General features: G+C 32.9%; 1 protein-coding gene across 4 annotated transcripts in view; it reads left to right on the top strand.

Moving 5' to 3' along the window:
• KCNK2 (potassium two pore domain channel subfamily K member 2) overlaps positions 1–11270 on the top strand; it is a 266217-nt gene extending 254947 nt beyond the window's left edge. For 3 of the 4 annotated variants that reach the window (XM_031937370.1, XM_031937368.1, XM_031937371.1), the window contains exons 7-8: positions 5250–5532; positions 10094–11270. In XM_031937370.1, coding sequence (XP_031793230.1) covers positions 5250–5532; positions 10094–10140 — 330 coding nt within the window. In that variant the 3' untranslated portion in view covers positions 10141–11270. Of the gene's footprint in view, positions 1–5249; positions 7826–10093 lie in introns of those variants that run through there. The other variant, XM_031937369.1, reaches the window with a different exon arrangement.
• Positions 11271–12265: the final 995 nt, after the last annotated feature.

The raw sequence follows: 12265 nt of genomic DNA on the forward strand, positions 1-12265 counted from the left end.
ATGAATGTTCAGAAGATATGACCTTTGAGAATAAAACTCTAGTCTCTGAATTCTTTGTGCTACATTTTGGAAAAAGTGAGAGTAGACATGAGTTGGACATGAGTTCAACCAACCAAGGTTGGCAATCAAAATGATAAAGAAAATCCTTTAAGTTCATGTCTGCGATGATTAATTGAAACAAAGTTGATATTTAGCCTAGAAGTATTAGAATTGTACTGCTTGATTAGAAGACTGAGCAGGACACAATTATAAAGTTACAGAAGAAGGTAAATTGAAGCTTAATGTAAAGAAAATGTTCTAAAAGAGTTATCCAAAAAGTGAAATGGGCTGCTTGGGGAAGATAGTAGGTCAACCTTTACTGAATATATATTAAGAACAGAGGCTGCATAACCACTTAATTGTCAGGTATAATATAGAGAAAATTATTTTTACAGTTTAGACTAGATTTTTTTGGGATTCTTATCGTGAAATTCTATGAATGTTTTACATGCAATTATGAAAGGATAATTGCCATGCTCTCCCATAAAATCTTTCTTAAAGCTACTGATCAAATCCTGGAATAAATGGAGAATTAGTCTGAAATCAATATGAAATTTCTTTGTTCTTAAAAGAATCTGCCTTCCTATAGCACTTATATGCCCAGTATTATGCTAAGAATTTTATTTATGTTTTCGAATTTTATTTATGTTTTCTCATTTTATCCTTACAACATCTCCTGTGAGGTACAATTGCTAAACTTTATATAGTGCTTGCTATGTGTCAGGTACTGTGCTAAGTATTTTTCAATTATTATTGCATTTGACTCTCACAACAACCCTGGCAGGTAGGTGCTGTTATTATCTCAAACTGGTATGGCAACTGATGCAAAGAGAGATTAAGAATTGACTTGCTCAGAGTCACCATAGCTAGGTGTCTGGGGCTGGATTTAAACTCATGTCTTGCTGACTATAGTCCCAGCATTATATATACATTGTGCTACCAATTTGCTTCAACACCAGTTGAGGAAAGTTTCTATAAGGAGATACATTATCTAATTCCAAAATATTTATCAATAAATAACATTTCATCAACATTGTTTTTTGTTTGATGTAGAGAATTCTTTGTAATGTATGTTAGTTACTATTTCCTCTAATAGTAAAATACCTGGCTGAATTTGACATTATCACTATAGGTGATATAAGATGAGGGAAGTAAATTGAGTTCTAATCATAGAGAGCAATGAATGATTAACTAAGGATTATGGATTTTGTCCTTGAAACAATGGAGAGCCATTGAAGTATTCTAAGCAAGGTTATATGATCCTGGGGAAAAATGATTCTGGATAAATGAGTTACTAGAAGTTAACCCCTTAGTTTTAGTTTAAAAACATTTAGTCATTTTAGATGGAAATCTTTCTAAAATATCTTACATTCTCCTTTTTTTAAAGATCATCTCAGGAACTATTAAAATATGTAGAGCTAAAAGTTTAATAATTGAAAAAATATAATTTAATTTGAAAAAAGAAATAGGTAGACTTGCTTGTCTTTATGCTAAATAGTCCCAGGCAGCTGATCTTTTCCAACTTTTTTTTTTTTTTACTATTTTCATTAATTATTTTAGAATACTGCCTATTTTTAGTCTTTCCTTCTCTCTAATATAATATTTATAATCTTCTTGGACTTAGAAACTAGGAAAAGGGACTTACTGAAATTGTATTAAAGTAAGAACAAATGGATTTTCAATGAAGGCCTGGAAACTGTTCTTTAATTCAACTGCATTAGTTTTAGGATAAACATATTACAACATTTATTTTTAATACAGTGTTCTATGATTAAAGACCAAAGTTGGAAATAAAAATTCCTGATTTCTGACTTGTTTGCTTGTTTTCTAATTTTTGGAAATCTTTTTGATAGGTGACATTTTTGTCAGCTGACTTCCTTAGTCCTTAGTCGAAATATTATGACAATCTGATTTGTTATTTTAATAAAAGACAATTAAAAGGAAAAAAAGAATTTGTAACCTAAAAAGTTAATACACACATTATATATATATGTGTTTTTATGATTTGTATATGTAAATATACATGCTTATATATGTATATAGTAAAACTGCTTATATATATGCATGTATATATAGACACATATAATAAGCTAACATTTAACCCCTCTGAGACTTGGATACCTTTCTGTAACTATAAATTACAGATAGGTATAGTAGGAATAGTGATGAGAAAAAGTGTGTGGATTTATACAAATGAGGATTGAGGACAGGCCCAAAATATTGGTCTAATTTGTCTAATAATAGCTTTCTTGTGAACTGTTGGTTTCCTTGTTGTTCCTCACATATCCTATTCCATCTCTTGTCTGATCACTTTTACTAGCTACCTTCAATGGCTGGAACTATTCCCTTCCTCATCTTCAGCTCCTGTCTTCCTTCAAAACTTCGCTAAAATCCCATCTTCTGTAATAATTCCTTCTCAGTCCTTCCTAATATCTTTCCTCAGAAGCCATCTTCATGTTTATCCTATAAATATCTTGCTTGTACATAGTTTTTTCATGTTGTCTCTCCATTAGACTGAGTTACTTGGGAGAGGGACTATTTTTTTTTGCCTTTCTTTGTATACCCTTTGCTTACCACAGTACCTAACATTTGGAAGATTATTTACAAATGTTTATTGACTGATAGACCAACTTGATTTTGGAGAAGTTATTCATAGTAATTTCAGTACATTGTAGACTTAACTCATTGTAATATGAGTTAAGTATTGAATACAAGACAATGGATCTATGTTCAATCTTGTCCAAGGACACAGATCCTAGAATCATCAGAGGGTATAAATTCTCAATTGTAACAGAAACTTATGACATATATATTGGAGGTTGTATTATTTCTAGGTCCTATCAATAAATTCACAAATATTTGAGTATTTCTGATATGCACTCTGTGTACGTAAATGTTTTTTTCCACTTATAGTAAGGACTAAGGAAAGCCATTTATTTTTCTGGTCTTTTTTGTAACAAAAGAACAACTTTTTTGGAATAATGAATAATATAAAGCACACTGCTCTTTAAAAATTAAAAACAAGTAAAATGAGTCGTAGGGTGTATGTATATGTATATCAACTTTCCCCCCTCACTCTTAATGAGCTCAACACACCCAGTACCTTAACCATTGTTAGGAATCAGGAGATTGACAATTCTTGGTCTATAGGGCAAGACAAACAAAAAAAAAAAAATACATAAGGTGGTGCTGGATATTTGGGTCCTCCCTCTTCAGCCTTCCCCACATTACAAGTACAGATCAAATTTCAAATCTTAATGAACATTCTTTCTCAAATTTTTTGCTATGTACTGATTAAAATGAAACCCTGTGTTTTTAAATCAAATTATATAAGTATATGAATTCCACAAAAATAGTGGTCGAGGGAGTGAATCTTAGAGAAAATCTATTTAGATTTAATGTAAAGCATGATCAGAAATTGAAGGATTCATTGATCTCAAATAAGTTGATTTCCTTTCATTTACCCTACTTTACTCCTAAACTAGAATTAACTGTTGACTTGTAAAAACCTTTTGATCTCCAAAAATTCTTTGTGTGTGCCCTTTTGGTTATTTGCTCAGCCTGAAAGTTATGCTTTTTCATGCGTTGTGAGTGCTGTCACAGAGAAGGTCAAGTCTGCTTGGAATCCAGAGTTTGATGGGTGTTCTGTGTCCCTTGCTTAACTTCAAGTTTTCATCAAAGTTTCAAACTGCAAGAGGGAGGAAGTTTGTTTTATATTATTATTAAAAAAAAAAAAACAACTATGAAAAAAAAAACATCTCCAACCAGCTGTAATTCCAGACCTAATAAAAATCTGATTATTTTCTAATAAAGATCTGAGACTCAATATCTGAAAATGAGAGATAGTAGGAACCCTGTAACTAAAATAGAATTGGGAGAACTTTAAAAAAAGAAAAAAAGGTATCAAGAGCCAGTTTATTTAAGAGTAGGTTGGCAAGTCAAAAAGGATGGTAACTAAAACAACCCTGGTAGATCAGTTCTAATTTTAGGCTGACCAGCCTTGACAACAGCATCTTTAGAGAACACAGCATGTCTTATCAGCATGATATCAACAACAGAATTATTTTTTGTAAGGCAATAATCTGATGTTATAACTGAGATTCGGAGTTTGAAATATTTATAGCTTTTAAGAAAAGAATTCAGACCTCTCTTTTTCCTTTTTTCTTGTTCTTTTCTATTTCCTTATATTAAAAAGAGTGGACTACAGAAAGAAAAGTATCACATAAATTATATTTTGCATATTTATGTGTTTATAAATTCTAGAAGGAGTACTTGTTAATGTTACCTCTGTATAATAAATCTTTTCATCTGGGAAAGAGATGAATTGAAGTGAGATGTTATTTAGACCAACTAATTTTCTGCTGAAATTGGAAGGAGTACCTATTAATGTTACTTCTGTACAGTAAATCTTCTCATCTGGGAGAGGGATTAATTGAAGTGAGATGAAAATATATGTTTATTTGTGTGTGGGGTGTGTGTGTGTGGATGTGTATTTAGGTAAACCAAGATAATTTGTTATTGAAATTGTCAGTCTCAGATATAAAACTGCCTTAAAGTTTTAAAGCATTTTATTTGTATGTTAAAATGATGATAATTGCATTACACATAGATATCTTCAGACATACTTCTAAGTTTTTCAAGTGAAATTGATGCTAGAAACACATCTTTCATTTTACATCATTATGAATTAATAATTCAAAGACTATACTGTCTTATAGCTTTATAAAAAATTTATCTATAAGCAATATTAGTGATTTACCATTTGGTATTCACTAAAAACAGTTTATTTAAGATGAAACTACTTGAGTTAATTTACAATTTGACCTTTAAGAATGAAAAATGGAAAACAGAAGATGGTGCAGTTGGAAGAATATTGGATTTAGAATAAAAGAATGGTCAAATTTGAGAGATGTTATGAAGGCTTTTTTCATTTTTATAGACCCCTTCCCTCCCCAAATATCTCTTCAGGTTCTTCAAGTATCTTGAAAACATGATTTGACTTATATGGAATAAATCTATAAACTACTTTTTAAGGAAAATGTTGTATAAAATGTGGAGTACAGCTCATACTATAAAAGATTGAGCTACATAATTAGGCTATTGAATAAGTATGGATTCTAATCCCACAACAGTGACCTTTTCATCTTATTTTAAAAAAGCATTTCAAGTGTCTAACATTGTAGTTTTCTGTATTTGTGTGTCTGTTACAGGTAGGAGAGTTCCGAGCTCATGCTGCAGAATGGACCGCTAATGTCACAGCTGAGTTCAAGGAGACCCGAAGGCGACTGAGTGTTGAGATTTATGACAAGTTTCAGCGGGCCACTTCCATTAAAAGGAAGCTTTCAGCAGAATTGGCAGTGAACCACAATCAAGAGCTGACCCCATGCAAGAGAACCCTGTCAGTTAACCATCTGACCAGCGAGAAGGACATCCTGCCTCCACTAATGAAGACTGACAGTATTTATCTGAATGGTTTAACACCTCATTGCCCAGGTGAAGAAATTGCTGTCATTGAGAACATTAAATAACCCACAGCTGGAATACTGGTTCTTTGAAAATCCTTGGTCTTAACCATGACTGAGGACTTTGGAATACTCTTTATAATTGATGCTGTTAGCATTTTTAAAGTGTGCATGAGCTCAAAAGAAAAAAAAACACAAATACCCATTGTAGTCATCTACCATCAACAGAAATTGGGATTCTGAGCCAGCACTATACTTTTGGAGATGCTTGTTGAATTGCACTCCTATCTTTGATAGGGAGTGGAACAAGCGATGTCTGATGCCTTTCTGTGCCCAGACTGTTTTTTTTTTTCCTTTTCCTTATTTTTTTCGTAATGTGCCATAAGGCCTAAGAATGAATTCTAATTGTTTATTCTAATTATGTAGCTTTGAGGGATAAGTCCTTAACTTTTCAGGGTCTACCTAACTGAGCCTAGACATGGACCATTTATGGATGACAACATTTTTTTTGTAAATGGCAAGAAATTCTTATGCAGCCTTTTACCTAAGAAATTTCTGTCAGTGCCTTATCTTATGAAGAAACAGAACTTCTCTAGCTGTTGTATGATTTTTTCTTCCCCTTAACCCCATTCCCTGTCCTACTGCCCTGCTTCCCATGCCCCCAATGCTTTGTGCATGGATACCCCACATTCCAGAAAGCAGTGTATGAAAGTAATTGAAGTGAGAATACCTGATGAGAAAATGGAAGTAAAAAGAGTAGATGGACATTGGAATAATGCTCAGTAACCCTAGTTTTAAAGGCACTATATTTACAAAAGTTGGGGAAATGTCCCCTAAATTTTTTCTCTTCTTCAGGACCCAATAATAAAATAAACTTGTATGATTATAGTTCAGATCATGGAATAGTCAAGCTCCATGGCATGGCAGGCCTCATTTTTTGTGGAAGTTTTCAGAAATGACTCCATTTATCATCAAGTGTTCCATAAAGGAGAAATAATCCACATGTAATAAATTATTTGACAGATGAAAGCACTCAATATTTTATTTTATTTAACGTGATTTAAATTCATTAGTTTTGCTTAACCAAAAATAGCAAAAACAAGTAAAAAGTGTGATTTTGAAGCATTTGCTAATAAACAGTTTACTGCTAGCATTTTTTTTCTTTGATGTTTAGAAGGGTTGTTATTCAATGACCCTACTCCTGCTCCTGAACACAAGATAATGATACCACTGCCCCAGGAGGGCACAATCTTTCTATCCGGCATTGGGTGTTTTTTCTGGAGCTATGAACGAAAGGAGAGTAAAAGTGGAAACTGGTATCACTGTGACTTTGCACATTGAAAACGTAGATTGTAGGCATAATTCATCCCTACCATAAGAGAGAAAAAGCTGTTATAGCACAATTTAAATACTGATAGCTGTTTTTAGATAGGAAAGGCTGATATTCAGAACTAAAACCTTTTTTAGTTAATTTTGTATCCTCTAGATTTGTGGATATTTCTAAGATTCAGAAATGTTACAAAGGTACCCAGTAGATTACTAATTTTTTCCTTTATTTTCATATTTAAGCCTATTGTAGATAAAAATAAGTTGACACAACATGATTGCCTAAAATAAAATTGGAAAAAATGTATTGGGTTGTGTCCAATGAGACTGTCTTTAAAATATATTGATGTTATAAAAGCCTGTTTTTCAAAAATAAAGATTTAAGCTAGAAGTGTAAATATCCAGTTAACTTGCTGAGGGTACTATTTTAAATTTAGGAAGACTAATACAATATTTCTAGGAGGCCAGGCGCTTTTAAAAAGAAAGCTACACCCATTTCCTCAGTAACTGTGTCCTGAAAGTTCATATGGTGAGATACAACTCTTGCCATGTATAAACTGTGAATTGTATGGAAAAAAATAAAGTTTTTAATTAAAGTCAGCTTTTTTGAAGTCTCCTACTTGGTATTCTGATGATGAACAATTAAGTCTGTCTCTGTCCATATAGACACCTCAATAGAGCAAGTTGCATACTAATTTCATAGTAGTTAAATGGTAAATGAAAAGTGCTTGGCAACTTATCTTCCTTATTATATTTACATTATTTTTGGTAATCAAAATCTGGCAATTCTGTATTTAATGATGTAAGTAGGTATTTTAAGAGTAGAGTACATGAAAATAAAATAAATTGGTCCTAGGATATGATATAGGATACATTCCTTATGTGACGTTTTAAAACTAATCCAGTTGTGGGTCTGCTTAAATATCTTCTGCTTTGGGAATTAACCATATTAGATATTATTTTTAGAAAGAAATAATTTAACAAACAGTTGAAACATTTGAAATGTATGTATGTATACACACATGTGCATGGATTTGCATATAAATATACATGTGTATATGCATGTGCACAGTAGGTATATGTTTACAGATTGTATATGCATAGTTATATGCATATGCACATGTGTTTATAGGTATACACACCACACATCCACAATACATGAAATATGTATGTGTACTACCTACACTACACATATGTATTTATATGTTCCTTGCTCACATATACTCATGCATGCACACATGAATACGTATGCTATAGATATATATGCATATACCTATATGTATATATATATAAACTTGACTCTTAAAGAAGCATCTTCATTTCTAGAGATCCTTTCATGCTCACCAGAAGGCTAGTCTTTCTTATTTCTTTGGAATTAGGAAAATTTAGGAAAGAAATTTTATCTTTGCATAAGTATTTATTAACCCCGAGTTTTCAAATATACTATGCCTTTTCATCTTCCATATTATTATTCTCAAATTGTACAAGAGGTTGTTTTCCTCACTTTATAAAACCAGATGATAGATTCACTTATTGATAAATAATTCAGATTGTTCCTTTATTTTTTTTCTCTTGACCCCATTAGAGAAATTCAATAATATCAAGCAACCTAACTAGAACCTTAGCAATAATTGAAATATCACAGTGAGTAAAAATTCAGAAATCTTTGAGAACTATATTCTAAACCTAGGATTTTATAATCATGTATCCATGATGTACCCCATCACATCAATTTTACAATATTAAATGATTAAAGTTGTTTACAATTACTTCTTATCCTGTCATCAATAAACTTCATTATCTTAGATCTCTTCCTCCAATCATCTTTCCATCAAAGATACTGCATCCCTGCTCATCCTTTTCAGGCCTGATTTTTCCTTCTCTCATGCTCTCTGATCCACATGTTTTATCTATAAAGAAAACATATTCCTTGTTTTTTATTGTCATTTCTAGGAATAAGCAACCTCTCCTTTTTTGAAATTCATGTATGACTAATCCCCAGGCTTTTGACCATCATTTCTGAAGTATTTCTATAAGTGCATCATAATTATCCTCTAACCCCAGTTTTAGCTTTAGGATTTCAGAGTACATTTTAATGTTCCTTCAAATATCTTGGCCTCCTGATTCCTTAATTTCCTCAACTTCCATGATGTACTCCTTCATTTCCACTTCAACTATATCCAGGGGAGCTTATATTCCTGATCTAAGCAACATTCTTGTGCTTCATTTCTGTGGTGAAGAATTCTGAAATTCTTGTATGTGATCATTACATTTTAACATTTTATCTCTGTCTTTGCCTTACTTCTAAGTCTAGTCTGTGTTTTCATTGTGCTCTTTCATCCTTCTTCCCCTTAGTATTCCTCTACCAGGGATCCTCAAACTTTTTAAATAGGGGGCCAGTTCACTGTCCCTCAGACTGTTAGAGGGCCAGACTATAGTAAAAACAAAAACTTTGTTTTGTGGGCCTTTAAATAAAGAAACTTCATAGCCCTGGGTGAGGAGGATAAACGTCCTCAGCTGCCGCATCTGGCCTGCAGGCTGTAGTTTGAGGACCCCTGCTCTAGACTATTTATCATCTCTGCTCTGTGTAACTTTTGTTCCTTCTCAATCTTGACTAGATTTAATTAATTCAAAATTTTCCAACCTCAAAGCTATCCTCAACTCCCCACTATCTTTATTGCAATCAATTGCTAATTCTTATTGATTCTCTCTCTAATACATCTCTCACATTTTTTCTCCTTTTTTCTACTCATTTTATAGCCACACTAGATTAGATCCTTATTACCTATCCCCTGGTCTAGTATAATGACCTCTTATTTGGTCTGCCTACCTTATTTCTCCTTATTTGAAGCTAAATCTATAGATCTGCCAAAATGTTTTTTTCTAAAGCACAGATCTTATAGTTACTAATATGGTCAACAAATAATAGGTCTTCCCTATTACCTCTAGGATGAAATACAAACTCCCAGATTATCTTGTGTTTTTTCAATACATTTTCTTTTAACTTATATATGTATATATTGTTCCCATTGATAGAATGTAAGCTTCTTAAGGGTAGAGATGGTTTTGTTTTTTGTTTTTGTATCTACAAAGCCTGACATAGTTTATGTTCCATGGTAAGCACTCATTTATTGATTCATTGATTCACTGATTAATAGTCTAAATAAACCATTAGGTATAATATATAGAGAGCAAACCAGTATGAAGTTATTATATGATAATATAATTAAGATCTAGAAATCAACTGCAACTTTCTCATTTTACAGATCACAAAACTGAGTGCCAGAGAAGTGAAGTGATTTGGACAAGGTAACATAGCTAATGAGTGGCAGAGGAAGACATAAAACCCAGAATTGTTACCCTAACTACAATGCTCTTTCTATTACCCCATGTTGCTTTTTTTTTAATCTGCAAGAAATACAAAATAATGAGCTCAAGCAGCAAATAGAATGACTTAGTTTTATTATCTATTATCTTCCAAAAATATTACCCCAAATGAAAGATACCAGGCATTAGTAAAAACTCAGTACCCAGTGCCACATGATCATGGAGAACTAGATAAAGAATTAGACATTTTTTCTATTTCTCATGAATTCTCAAAAAAGTCCACAAAAGATTAATTATGAACCTATGGAAAAACAATGTCTTCATAGACCAATATGTCGGAAAATCTAAGGTATGCATTAACAGCTAATTCCTGACTTGATCTCTCAGCATTTCCCCATCTACTTTTATCCTCTGGACACAGCATACAATCTAATAAATTAAATTTTTCTGTGAGATTTATTGTTTCTTTGCTATTGCTTTTATCCCTGTAAGTAGATCTTGCCTCTATGTTGATCTCACCATTCTGTGGTAAAAGAATGACAGGTCATTCTTCTCTCTAACCAACCTTTCTCTCTAACCATTCTCTCTAACTCTCTTTAACCAAATGATGAACATGTGGAAGTATAAGAAAATAAGAGTGTTCTCTGTTTAGGGTAGTAGCACACTCTATCTAGGGTAGTATTGTATTCTTCCTGGGTGATAGTACTCAGCCAGAAAAAGAATGAACAGAGGAAAATGGAACAAAATATCAGTATTAATACATATGTTATATGATAGTGTAAAAAAAAAGGCAATCTGGTGTCTAGCTGGGACATTTCTTGTACTCTTAGAATCTTCTTGGGGCTGGGAATGGTGTCAGTGAAAAATGAATTCCCAAGTACTAGAGGAAACTGAAGAATTTTTGAGATTTAGCCCATAGGACTTCTGCTATCATAACAAAATCTTATTGCTTATTTTATGCAATAAGAAAATGAATGAAGAAATGTAAGGGGGGAAAGAATAAAACCACTAAAGATCTCAGGAGGCAGAAAATTTAATTAAAAATTTAGATAAGTTACTAGAACAACAGGGAAGATGTTGTGTCCTGCTTTCTAGAGCCCCCAAGTTGGGGTAACAAAACACACTGTGCTTTCTAGAGCCCCCTCACTGGGACAATTAAAATATACCATCTTAATGTAGAAGTGATGAGGCGGGACTTCTGAGGATGGTGGAAAAATGGAGTCTGTTTATTCCAAGAACTTTCCCCTTTTATACCCTCATAACCTTATGTAACCAAAACAACATTGGGCATACACTAAGTATATACTACTTACATGGTAAACAACTTGCTATTGTATGTAGTTTGCCACCTGGTATCATTCTGCCACCTGATATCACTCTGCTTCAATCACAACACAGGTTGTCACTGCCCCTGACTTCTCAGGAAGGTCAAGAACCCTTAAGAGAGATAGGGAGCCAAATGAGACATTGTTAGCAGGTTCCCTCAGGACTGAAGGGTCTCATACCTCACCTGGAATTTCCCCACTATCTGTGACCCTCTACAGGAAAATATTAAACAGATGACCTCCAAAATATCTAAATGGCTATGTACATCTTTAAATAAATATTAAAAGACACAGGAAATTGAACCAATAACTGGATAACAAAGAATAACGTATGAAACCTCAGCAACTTATTTGATTGCTGTTTCCTTCTTGTGGGTTTTTTCCCCTTTGATTGGATTTTTCTTTCACAATATAATAAATATGGAAATATGTTTAAAAGAATTGCACATATTTAACCTATATCAGATTGCTGTCTTGGGGAGGGAGGAAGTAAAGGACAGAGGGAGAAAAATTTGGAACCCAAAGTTTTACAAAAATGAATGTAAAAAACTGTCTTTGCATGTATTTGGGAAAATAACATACTATTGAGAAAGAGAAAAGAAGAAGTGCTATAGGAAAGTGGGTGAGGTCAGATGGTTATAAGAAAAACAGGAGTGATTGAGAGAAGAGGAAATTTTGATTCAGAAATGAGAGGGGATCCCAATGAAGAACATACCTAGGGGAAAGAGATGCAATCTTTAATGGTAAGTATGAGTTATCTCATGGACATGATTTGATTTGAAGAGA

Source organism: Sarcophilus harrisii, chromosome 4 (genome assembly GCF_902635505.1).
Source record: "Sarcophilus harrisii chromosome 4, mSarHar1.11, whole genome shotgun sequence".
NCBI classification, from domain to species: domain Eukaryota; kingdom Metazoa; phylum Chordata; class Mammalia; order Dasyuromorphia; family Dasyuridae; genus Sarcophilus; species Sarcophilus harrisii.